This window comes from Rhinolophus sinicus, linkage group LG03 (assembly GCF_036562045.2).
Source record: "Rhinolophus sinicus isolate RSC01 linkage group LG03, ASM3656204v1, whole genome shotgun sequence".
Lineage (NCBI taxonomy): Eukaryota > Metazoa > Chordata > Mammalia > Chiroptera > Rhinolophidae > Rhinolophus > Rhinolophus sinicus.
In genome coordinates this window covers 23,801,739-23,814,032 of record NC_133753.1, presented here as the reverse complement: position 1 = coordinate 23,814,032, position 12,294 = coordinate 23,801,739, and the positions used below count along the sequence as shown (strand labels likewise).

The 12,294-nt window shown below is 44.0% G+C and overlaps 1 protein-coding gene across 1 annotated transcript; it reads left to right on the top strand.

Annotated features, from left to right (window-relative positions):
* Positions 1-2,224: 2,224 nt before the first annotated feature.
* On the top strand, positions 2,225-8,342 carry EIF2B2 (eukaryotic translation initiation factor 2B subunit beta). Its single transcript, XM_019733697.2, has 8 exons — positions 2,225-2,474; positions 2,562-2,682; positions 2,842-2,990; positions 3,893-4,056; positions 4,652-4,747; positions 5,327-5,464; positions 6,498-6,564; positions 7,774-8,342. The coding sequence occupies exons 1-8, from the start codon at positions 2,312-2,314 to the stop codon at positions 7,929-7,931; spliced, it is 1,056 nt and encodes a 351-aa protein (XP_019589256.1). The 5' UTR covers positions 2,225-2,311; the 3' UTR covers positions 7,932-8,342.
* Positions 8,343-12,294: the final 3,952 nt, after the last annotated feature.

Sequence of the window (12,294 nt, the reverse complement as noted above, 5' to 3'; positions counted from 1 at the left end):
TACCAGGTTCTGGCCAATTTTGGATATTGCTGTTCTTTATTTTTCCAGGAATCAAGCCATTAAAAAAATAAGGTATATACTATTTTATGTACATACAATAATACATATGTGTAATATATATGGAAGTTATGAAGCATAACAACAAATAAACACCGATGGACCCATCTCTCAATTTAAAGACTAAAATTCTCAAGTTCACAGAAAGTAGAACGGTGATTGTCAGGAGGCTGGAGGGAGGGGTGAATTATTGTTTAACGGGTAAGGAGTTTCAGTTTTACAGATGAAAAAAATTCTAGAGATGGATGTTGGATGTTGGATGTGCACTTAACATTGCACAACAATGTAAATGTATTTAATGCCACTGAACTGCACACTTAAAAGGGTTAAAATGGTAAATTTTATGTTATATTTATTTTACCACAAGTTAAATAAAGTATATGTGAAAAAATCCCTAAAATACTGCCAATACCATCTCATTGATGTGTGTGCTCTTCTTCTACCCCATTTTCTCTCTTTCTCCCACACTCAAGGATAACCAGACTAAATTTTGATTGATATTCCTTTGCTCTATAAAAATAATTATCATATATTTACAATCCATAAACAACATACTGTTTAGTTTTTCTTGGTTTTGAGTCTTTACAAATGGTATCATAATATAATTTTCTACAACTTGCTTTTCACTATGACATTCCTGAAATTCATCCATGTTGTTACATGTATGAGGTCTGACATGTTTGTGAACTTGTTGCAATGATGTTGCTAACCTTTTTTGATATCAGAGGGATTATTTATTATGAATTTGTACCAACTGGACAAACAGTTAACCAAGATTAGATTACTATTTGGAAGTGCTGAAAAGGCTGCATGAAAAGGTTAGATGACTTGAACTTTTTGCCAACAATTCATGGCTCTTGCATCATGACAATGCACCAGCTCACATGGCACTGTCTGTGAGGGAGTTTTTAGCCAGTAAACAAATAACTGTATTGGAACACCCTCCCTACTCACCTGATCTGGCCCCCAGTGACTTCTTTCTTTATTCGAAGATAAAGGAAATATTGAAAGAAAGACATTTTGATGACATTCAGGACATCAAGTGTAATATGACAGCAGCTTTGATGGCCATTCCAGAAAGAGTTTCAAAATTGCTTTGAAGGGTGGAGTAGGCGCTGGCATCAGTGCATAGCTTCCCAAGGGGAGTCCTTCAAAGGTGACCATAGTGATATTCAGCAATGAGGTATGAGGCACTTTTTCTAAGATGAGTTCACGAACTTAATTGTCAGACCTGGTATCTTTTGGGAGGGCAATTTGTCCATTATAACAAGTCTTTAAAATGTGTGCCCAAGAAGTCCACTTCTAAGAATTTATCTAAAGGAAATCACTAGAGATTCTCATTACACACAGACTTTGGGTTCAGATAGACCTGGATTTAAATATAAACGCATCCCCTTACTAACTGCTTAAATTCTGTGGCTCTGTTTCCTAAACTGTAAAGTGGGGATAAGAGGACCTACCTCACAGAGTTGCAATACATGAGACAATTCACACAGTGTCCAACATCTAGTAAGCTTTAAGTAAATGGTAGCTCTTGGTATTACACTGTCCAGCCTCTACAGTCTGTCCAAATGTAAGGATATCACTTTTGCTCCCGTATTAGTTCCCACTTTAAATCTCCTTATTTTGGGGGGTATTTGGTCTTCTCATTCCTGATTCATCTGTCTTATATTAGGCGTTGAGAACGCAAAGGCAAGAAAGATATGGTCTCTGCCCTCAGGAAGCTGACTCTGTTAGCGAGGCCATAGCACAAAGGAACCAGTACCATGCAATATAACAGCAATATAAAAGGGAGTCTGTCTGCACAAGGGGCAGCGGGCCCTGAACGTGCTTTCTGAGGGTCTCTGTCAGGAGACGGGCAGTCGCCGGACCGGGAAAGAAGGAGGCAACTTCTCCAGCGCGACCTCGGAACCGGGTGGCAGGCTTAGACTGGATGTTCCCATGGCAACGGGATTTGTCATCTTGTGGAGGCCTCACGGGTCACCTCTTCAGCGTCTGAGGAGCCAGGAAAGGCCAGTCCAGGTCCTCGTGCCTTAAGGCGCTCAGGCTCTTGGTTGTAACTCAACGGGAGCCCCACGTCTCTGATTGGCTCAGCCAGATGGAAGGGGCGGGAGGTGGCAGCGAGGGGCGTGGCCTGCTGTCTCCCAAACTGGAATTTTTCACGCAAAGCGGAAGCCGACCTCGTCCACCCCGGAAGTGCAAACCCGGCGGCCGTGCAGGTGTGGATTCCGCCGTCAAGGCGGCTTCTTTCGAGATGCCAGGAGCCGCAGCCAAGAGCTCGGAGTTATCCGAGAGGATCGAGAGTTTCGTGGAGGCCCTGAAGCGGGGCGGCGGGCGACGCTGCTCTGAGGATATGGCTCGGGAGACCCTGGGGCTGCTGCGCCGAATCATCACCGACCAACGCTGGAGCAACGCAGGTATGGCAGACCTAGCCCCGTCGCGTCCCTCGCCACTTTCCGTTCCCGCCCGCTTGCTCTGCTCACCCTGTCTCTCTCGGACTGCAGGGGAGCTAATGGAACTGATCCGCGGAGAGGGCCGGAGGATGACGGCCGCGCAGCCCTCCGAGACCACCGTGGGCAACATGGTGCGGAGAGTGCTGCGGATCATCCGGGAGGAGTATGGCAGGTCAGGCCCACGTCCTGGGCCCCGGGGTTGGACCCAGTGACGCTTTTTGCACGAGCCCCTCTCCCCACTTGGAGCCTTTATGGGAGCTCAACAGGTCTTGTTACTTAAATCATCACACCTCCTTACTGCCACCCTCTTTTGGTCTTGTTGCCTTCGTAGACTCCACGGACGCAACGATGAGAGCGACCAGCAGGAGTCCTTGCACAAACTCTTGACAGCTGGAGGCCTGAGCGAGGATTTCAGCCACCCTTATCCCCAACTCCAGTCCAACATCATTGAGGCAATTAATGAGCTGCTTGTGGAACTGGGTAAGAGTCCTGATCCCTAAGTGGACAGGACAGGTTGCAGAAAAATGAGGGAACAACCGAAGACCCTGGAAGTTGTTAATAAGCAGACGCAGGAGAGAACCAGTACTCTTGGCTCTCAGAGGTTTGTCCTCCATCCTGATTAGGAAGGGGAGCAACAGGTGGTAGGACTTAAGATAACCCGCTCTTCATTTCAGTACAGACCAACCCTTTGTAGACTGCAAATCCACTGTGGCAGAGACTTCTTAAGACACAGCTTTATTTTCATTTTAAAGAAGATGAAGTTCCTAAAACTATGGCTAATAGACCCTCCTTCACTAAACTTTCTCTTGAATTTTTTTACACACACACACACACACACACCATCCACGTTGCCTGTGACCTAGGAGACCTGCAGATACTCATTACAATCAGTGTTCTTCAGGGGAGGAAGAAGTTGGGTCTGTCTGTGCACTGAGCTGCTGCTTCCAAATTCCTCCCCTATTTTTCTTCTGTGGCCTCCCTCTCAGGTGGCGGTATTGTGGCCATCTTCTAGAGGAGTTTTTTTTTTTTAGGGGTGAGTTCTGTTTACCCCACTCTTACCACGCTGAGATTTCCCAGATTGGGCTATTTCTTACCTGATTCATTGTCTTCAAAATCAGTTGTAAAGGAGCTGCTGTCATGGCAAGGCAGGGGGTAAGTTGATGATGAGCGTACTGCTGGGAAAGAGGGCAGGTAGAAGATCCCAGAGGAGCAGGGTTTTAAGAAAACGTGACATTTCACATTAAGTTCATTAACCCTCTGTTACCAGGGTCTGCTAGGTGGACAGTCTGTGTGACAGGCACACATTCTCTTCTGTGCTCTGTCATGTCTGTCCATATTGCGGCAGTTTCGTATTTTGCTTGTAAAACTGCCTGTTCTTGCAGAAGGGACAACAGAGAACATTGCGGCCCAGGCTCTGGAGCACATCCACTCCAATGAGGTGATTATGACCATTGGCTTCTCCCGAACAGTAGAGGCCTTCCTCAAAGAAGCTGCCCGGAAGAGGAAATTCCACGTCATCGTGGCCGAGTGTGCTCCTTTCTGTCAGGTAGGGGGACTGCTGGAGTTGCTAAGAAAAAGGACAAACTTTGACTTGATAAGCAAGACATTGAGAAGAGAAAGTCAAAACACGAAGGGGATTTTCAAGTTGTTCACCCTGTGAATGTTCTCAAACATTGGTTGGAGAAAGTTGGGTGAACTGCTGGGTCCAAGAAAAGATAAAAATTGATTCTTTTAGGAATCAAAATAGGGTAAATTACCTTGGGGATGAGTGATGCTTGGTGTGACCTCACTCAATCCCTAGGTAAATAGTAGGTTTCTTCTGTAAGGATGCAGGATGTTGTAAAATAATGAGCCAGGAGCTGTCTCGTCAGCTATGCCTGATTATGCAGGCAAGTAGTATTTCCAGTTCTGGCTGTTCTAGTGCTGCTGTGGAGTATTAAACATTTATTAGCTTCCTTTGGGCTTCCTTGCAGCTTACCAGAGAATACCTGCCACAGGTAGAAAAATGAGTTAGTTATGTGTTGAAAATTGTGTGTTGATAAGCCCAGAATCACAGAATTCCCCATATCCAGTTACATTTGAGAGGTCCTTCACTATCTCTCACTCTTTGTCCCAGCATCAACTTTTCTGTCCTATTGCAGGGTCATGAAATGGCAGTCAATTTGTCCAAAGCAGGTATTGAGACAACTGTCATGACCGACGCTGCCATTTTTGCTGTTATGTCAAGAGTCAACAAGGTGGGTGTATTTGGAGTTACGTTACGCTGCATTCATGAAGATTATATACTTCTGAAATGCTGACCTTTTCCCTCCTTCCTACAATATCCATGCGAAAATTGCATACTTGGGCCTTTTTATTCTACTAACTGAATTTTTTTTTCCCTTTGTCTGTATCATTGTTTTTCATTTGGATTAGCTTCTTTTTGGTTACTGCATTGAAAGAATGAAGTGGGACTAAGCTAAGCATGTCAGCTGCTAGGGATCCAGTAGAGGGCTCCCCCCATATGCTCAGAGAGTTTGGCGGTGGGCATAGAAAGGCTTCCTGCTTCTCAGGAGGTGTGGCATATAGTTTTCCAGAAGACAAGGCTAAAAGCAGGAGACACTGCAGTTTCCTGTCCTGTGCTATGTTCATTCTTTCCTTGGAAACCCACTTTTAAACTAGAATTTATAGTCCTGAGCCTAGAATTCCTTTCCCTCTCCTGCTGTGTGACCCTCAGGGTGCCAAGATGCAGGTCTGAGCAGTCAGGCTGTTGTACCCAATGGCCCTTTTGCGGCTCTACCTCCAGGATGGCTCACATTTTTCTTCCTGTCCCAAAGGTGATCATTGGCACAAAGACCGTCCTGGCCAATGGTGCCCTGAGAGCTGTGACAGGAACTCACACTCTAGCATTGGCAGCAAAACACCATTCCACCCCACTGATCGTCTGTGCTCCTATGTTCAAGCTTTCCCCCCAGGTATGTCTGTCTGTCTCTAACCAACGGAGAAGGAAGCCAAAGTATGGGCTTGATCTCTGGGCCTTCAATCTACTTACTCTGAGGCTTCTCTTTATCTTCATTTACTCAATGGATTAGATCCAGTGGAGGCTGGGAAAAGCCACAGAAGTCTTGCTCCAGGAAAAACAAATCATATTTACAATCTGTCAGCTTTAAGAAGTCGAAATTGTAAGGTCAGAACAATACATAGTTGGGGAAGGCCCTTTGTTTACATTGCCACCACTCCTCGTCACCCTGACCATTTCTGAAAATGCCAAGCAAGTTAACACTAGGAACATAGAGTTTGTTTTATTTGTCATAGTTCCAGGGCCTGGCCTCTGTAGCCTGAATACAAACAGTTACTAAGTGAAGAGTCATTTCATTAGTGATAGAAGCTATTTGCTTTGAAAATATCAATCTATTTATAGGTCTCTATTTTTTAAGTTGAGGTGTAATTCACATAACACACAATTAACCATTTTAAAGTGTTCGGTTCAGTGGCATTTGCTACATTCAGAGCATTGTGCAACTACCACTCTCTAGTTTCATCATCCCAGAAAAACAGTCTGTACCCATTAAGTAATTACTCCCTCTCCCCTCTTCTCCCCCTCTCCTAGTAATCACTAATTTGTTTTCTGTCTCTGGGTTTGCCTACTTTGGATATTTCATATAAAAGAAGTGCAGTACATGCCCTTTTGTTTATGACCTCTTTCATTTAGCGTAATGTTTTTGAGGTTCGTCTGAGTTATGACATGGTACTTTGTTTCTTTTTATGGCTGAATAATATTCCACTGTATGGGTGTACCACAGTTTATCTATTTATCTGTTGATGGGTATTTGGGTTATTTCTACCTCTTGGCTTTTGTGAATAATGCTGCTGTAAATGTGGGTATAAGTTTCTATGCAGACATATGTTTTTATTTCTCATGGGTGTTGACCTAAAAATAGAATTGCTGGGTCTCTGGGTTTTTTGTGTTTTTTTGTTTTTTTAATTTTTTAATTTTTCATTTTCCAGTTCCCCAATGTAGAGGATTCATTTCACAAGTTTGTGACTCCTGAAGAAGTCCTGCCCTTCACAGAAGGTACAGAAGTGTGTGTGTATGCACGTGTGTGTGTTTTGGTCTTTTTGTTTTGTTTGGCGGTCAGTGAGATTGAATGCTGTCCCATTGTACTTTTGAATCATACTTGTTGTGGGGCTTGTTCTCTTTAGCAGCTTAGAGTGCCTGAAGCCCTGATCTAGCTCAGGCTCATTGTGTTCTGAAACTAATATATTTTAGTGAAGTTGTTGGGCCATGGTGGGTTGGATCACCCAGCATTGACTGGGTTTGGCTTTGCGCATTGTTTGAGACACAGGCAACAACCCAATGGGAAAATATACTTGTTTTCAGTTGCTGTAAGGAGTCATTTTGTTGGCTGCCAAAGGAAGCAGGCTCTACTTAGAATACTTGCCTGTCACCTGGGTACCTTTGTATGTTGGGGTCCGTTTCTCTGACTTCTGAAGGCAGCTTTGTTCAGTGAGCCTCATCAATAGTTCCCTGTGACCCTAAACACCCTCGGGGAGCAAAGCTTAGTACTTGCGGTGGTGATCCTTCTTGGAAGTTGAATAACTTCCTCCACTTATTTAAATATTCATTCTTTCAGAAATAGTTAAGTCTACTGAGCACCCACTATGTCCCAGGCACTATTCTGGGCACTAGGGGTACAGCAGTTAACAGTACAGACAGGCCCCGCCCCCACAGAGCTTCCATTCTGTTGCAAAAGATGGACAAGAAAATGTCCGGGCCTGGCATGTGTTAGGACAACAATATGGATGACGAGATGGAAAGTGGCTAGGAGACTACCTTAGTCTTAATGACATGATGACATTTCGGCTGAGTTTTGAATGAATAGAACCCGCCCCGTGAAGATTAAGGAAAGAGTGTTCCAGGTGCTGGTGCAAAGGGCCTGAGTTGGGTACATGCTTAGCCAGTTGGAAAAAGATGGCCATATGGTTGGAGAGTAACGAGCACGAGGGAGAGTGGTACGCATTGTAATTGGTGTAGTGCGGTGGGGAAGGGCCAGATCCTCAAGGTTGCAACCCCAAGTTTGAATTCTGTGCAAGGACTGTGGAGGCATCGGAGAGTTTGCAGCAGGGAGTATCATGACATGGTGTCATCTCCTGGTTTTCATGTTGTGGCAGCGTCCCTTCCCAGGGTGGCAAGTGTGCCTGCATCATTGAACCTGGAATCTACATGCTGCTTAGTCGTTAGAGCGGGACCCTCTTATCTTTAGCACATGTGATTGCCTTTCAGGGGACATGCTGGAGAAGGTCGGCGTTCATTGCCCTGTGTTTGACTACGTTCCCCCAGAGCTCATTACCCTCTTTATTTCCAACATTGGTGGGAATGCACCTTCCTACATCTACCGCCTGATGAGTGAACTCTACCATCCTGATGATCATGTCCTATGACCCCACTCATCCTAAGCAGAAGCTGCCGAGGCAGACCCGGAATGGAGAGGAGACCGAGTGCCACTGCGGAAATGCATCCCCCTTGTAATGGGGGAGTGAACTGCAGTCAACCTAAATAAACTGGAAACTGTCTCCTGCCTTTTCCATCATCCCGTAACAAGGATGCATATCCAGGACTGGTTTTGTTTGTTTTTTCGTTTTGCCATTCAGGTCTTAACGGAGTAGCAGGGCTTGACCTATTGATTTTGGACCCTCTTGGTGACCTGGGACGTCTGTTTCAGGAACTTAAACTTTCTGGTTCAGTGGCGTGTTAAACATAACACTGAATAGCTTGCTGGTATCCAGGTTTTTGCTCAGAAATGACTACCACACCTTTTCGTAGGCTATGCCAATAAAAGCTGCTTGAAGGTTCCTGAGTTGGTTTATTTATTGTTCTGCTCTGATTGAACTGCTTGAAACATCAGCAACAGCGCCCTTTTCTGTTTTCCTAGAGGGCTGTAATTAGAGGTAACAGTCTAAAACAGAGAAGTACAAATGAAAGTATTTACAGTTTCCTTTTTAATTCACTGGAAATGGTCCCAAACAACTTGTTAGTCATCTAAGACAGTGGTTCCAAAACCTCTCTGATGATCAGAATCATCTGGGAGCTTAAAAAAATAAACATTCTTGGGCTCCATCCCAGACCCACTGCATCTGATCTCTGGAGTGGCACTTGGGAATCTGTTTAAAGCTTCCTCGAAAAAGGACCCTCTCATTTACTGTTAATAGGATTATAGATTGGTACAGTCTTTTCTAGGGCAGTTTTGAACCTGCACTTCTAGAATTATTGGTACAAGCACACAGAGATACAGACAAGAATGTCCATCGTAGCAGCTGTGACGTCACAGCCCGAGTGTTCTGCAATAACATTTGTGTTCTGTTCATTAAGAGCAAGAAAGGTTTTTAAATAAGTGTGACTTACCGTGGAACATTTTGTATCCACTGCAGTAGAGGTTTCAAAAGGGTGGCTGGAGGACAGTGTCAGGATTTTGGCTGATTCACTCAGTATTTAATTTGAATTAGTTACCATTATTTAAAAATCTGGAGACTGCACATTAAACACATTTATATTTCTTGCTTCTCTTGAGAACTCAGAAGGCTTGGCGGTTCTGGACCCACATTCCCAAATGACAGCAGCTGGCTGGAGTTGGGTAGCTTCTGATCCCAGTAGATGGAAAACCTCCAGTTTTCTGCAGTTCCTCCCAGGTCCACTTAATTTATTTATGTTATCTGCCTAGCCCCTGTAGGCATTTGATCTGTGACCTTTGTGGTAACGAATGGGATAGATTTGTAAGGAAGTCCATTTTATATTCTGTTGATTAAAAACAAACAGGGGGAAAGAAACCAAACTGCAGAGCAATATGCATAACGTGACCCTCACGTTAGGAAAACAAAACATGTACATGCATAGGATAAAAGTCTGGAAGAATAACACCAAACTTGTAAGCAAGAGGACATCGAATTTTATTTAGTTTGTTTGCATATTGTTTCCATCTTTTCTGTGTACTGTTTCAGTGATTATGTTTTTAAAATGTCTCCCCAGGTAATCCAGATGGTCTATGTATTTGGGAAGTACTCGTCCAAAGCAGACTGAGTGTGCAGGGAACCCCCTGGAATGCTTGTCACAAAGGCCAGCCTCCCGCCTCCTGCATGTTTAACAAGCCCCTGCAAGGGATTTTAACAGGGTTTGGGAACCACTCTTGGCTAAACACTGGCCAGAGGCAGGCTGTGAGGGAAAGGCCTCTACTCTTGATACCTCCTTGAGATCGATCTTTGCCTTAGGGCTCTTGTCTTCCCTGAGGGAGGGAAAAAACCAGATCGAGAGGGTCAGTCTAAAAGACACCCCAAAGTTCTATGACTCAGAAAAGCCTGACTCACTCAGGCCTCAGTCTGTCAATTATTTCTCCCAGCATCTAAGACCCCTCGCTTTCTCAGTGAAGTGGCTTACAGCTACCAATTATGAGCAATTGTCTCCTCTGAAGGCACCAATTCTAACAGCAATTCACTTGGATATAATTGTGTGGTCTGGAGTAAAAGCAGCAGTGAGTCAAGGAACTTAAATCTGTTTCTGGCTCCAGAAATGCTTTGTGATACTTGTCTTTTGTACATCTTAGCCTCTGGGTCTAAAATTAGCACCAACATCCTTTCCAGGCATAACTGAGATGGATGACGGTTACCAGGATCGATGCTCTGCCTCTTTTTGGTCATTTACAGTACCTAGAACAGAAGAACTGCATAAATGCATGTTCTTTAGAATCTTTAGGACCTCAGTTAAGTAAATCCCAGAAAGCTATTTATAGGCCTTATTTTTTTCTAGTTCCTTCTCTCCCTTTTCCTATTTGAGGAAGAGTAACTATTGGAAAGGGAGAACCTGATCTGAATAGGGAGACAGGGGTTCCATATCAACTTACTACCTATCAGCCTTGGCCTGCGTCCCTCACCACCGTTGCGAGCAGAACCCAGAAACTCATTAGGAAAAACAAAAAACAACTTTTAGCTTGGAGAGAATTAACAGAAGATTCCACGGATGTGAAAGGCTTCTGAATGTACTAAATAAACCAAGTTAGATAAAACTTACTCAATATAGTTGGTAAAGACACTTTTTCTCACTGTTTGTATTTTCCAATTTGGGCAGAGAGCAGGAAAGGCACCATTCTTGGAACTCCAATAAGGAACTGAAATTCCTAATTTAGCCTCAGAGAAGTCTGAAAAATGCTCTACCGAGAAAACCTTAAGTGTAAAGTGATACCTCAAAGAAAGAAAAATACAGATGGGCTCAAAACCATTTCTCCAAGCAATCTGTTGCCTCAGTCTTTGGGTTAATGAAGGCTGCCAGTCACAGTTCCGTCGCTGAGCTACATGGCTCTATAATACCACACATGTAGAAAACTCAGCACATCAGAACTTGCCATCAAGATAGTACCAGATGGTGATGTAATTATTGTAAAGGCCCCATACTGTTCACCTGTCCTTGCAAAAACTCCCACTGCAGACATGCACCTAGTTGACACAAAGGACCTCTTTTGAAATGTGGTTTGGAAGGGTTTTATATCTGGCCTTCTTTGCACTGAATTATTCTTTCATTCACCATACAGCTGTTCCAGGATGCTGTGCAATTATTGTTAAGAGCTATATCTAAGCTTTCAGTCTTCTTCATAACACTTACACAGTAGAAAGGGCAGCCTGTAAGCCTAACCACACTTGAGATGTTGTTTGATGTTTATATTAAAACTGTGCTGAAAAGGAACCTTTCAGTAGTGGTTTTTCAGGCATGTTACATTTAAATTAAGACCTGCCTAGAAAAAAACTTGACAAGATTCCTAAAATTCATAATTTATATGCAAAATTCTGCAGTTAACTACTATAAAAGAGAGGTGATGAAATACCTTGAATAATGATAAACTAATAGCAGTAGCCAACTCTAAATCACTTTTTTGGAGGGGGGACCATCTTTGGGTACTCCTTTCTTTGCAGTAAACATGAGTAGTTGTTTAGTCAAGCAAGTTGTGAAGAATCAAGTCAGGCCAAATCTAGCTTCTTCTGACTGCTGCTTGTGTCGTACTAGCTTACTGGCTCAACAGATGCCACTGTGTAAGATACTTAGATTCCCACAGGTGAAAATTATCCAAGGGTTTGGAAAATCCTAAGCCATAGGATAGCCTCTTTGTTCTTTAAATCCCCCACAATTTCTGATGCAATACATTTAGGTGGGACTCACTAGTTACTGAATGATGAATAAATGAATTAATGGAAGGATAGAAGGGAGGGTTTATTTGGTGCAGATTACCCAGATTTTTGGTTTCCCAGACTTCCTTTTCCTCTCCTGAGCCCACCTTTGTCATCTCACTGTCGATGAGCAGCTTCAGCTCAGAAAGGGTGAAAACAGGCAGGACATACAACGGTAGAAATACCCATCCGTTCTCATTAGCCAGCAAGTGTAAAGGGTTTTGATTGAATGGGTGGCACTTCAGGTGGCAGACTGGGGGAGTTCTTTGTGCCAGAAACTGCCGTTTCTGGTGCCGCTTCAGCTGAGCTTGGTGTCAGTGCTTTCTAGGAACTGATGGGCTGCATCTGTTGTTCTCACCAGGCGTGGCTTCCTCAGCCTAGAACTTGGCCCCCTCCTCCTCTGCGTGTTTTGGTTGCTGTGTTCTTTTCACTGTCTGTTAGTCCCAAATGCTGGCTGTCCTTTGTTCTGACTTTGCCTTGCCCTGACGTCTGATGGCTAGAATCTCTCCTTTCTCAACTACTCTTGGAGTTCCAGATCCCCAGGAAGAATTCTGGACCTTGCCCTAGCCCCTCCTCGTCTCTCGCCTTCCTGCTAGCC

Coding starts and splice junctions, on each gene's coding strand:
- EIF2B2 (XM_019733697.2), top strand. CDS start 2,312: ATGCCAGGAGCCGCAGCCAAGAGCTCGGAGTTATCCGAGAGGATCGAG. Junction 5,465..6,497: donor TGTTCAAGCTTTCCCCCCAG/GTATGTCTGTCT, acceptor TTCATTTTCCAG/TTCCCCAATGTAGAGGATTC. Junction 6,565..7,773: donor AGTCCTGCCCTTCACAGAAG/GTACAGAAGTGT, acceptor ATTGCCTTTCAG/GGGACATGCTGGAGAAGGTC.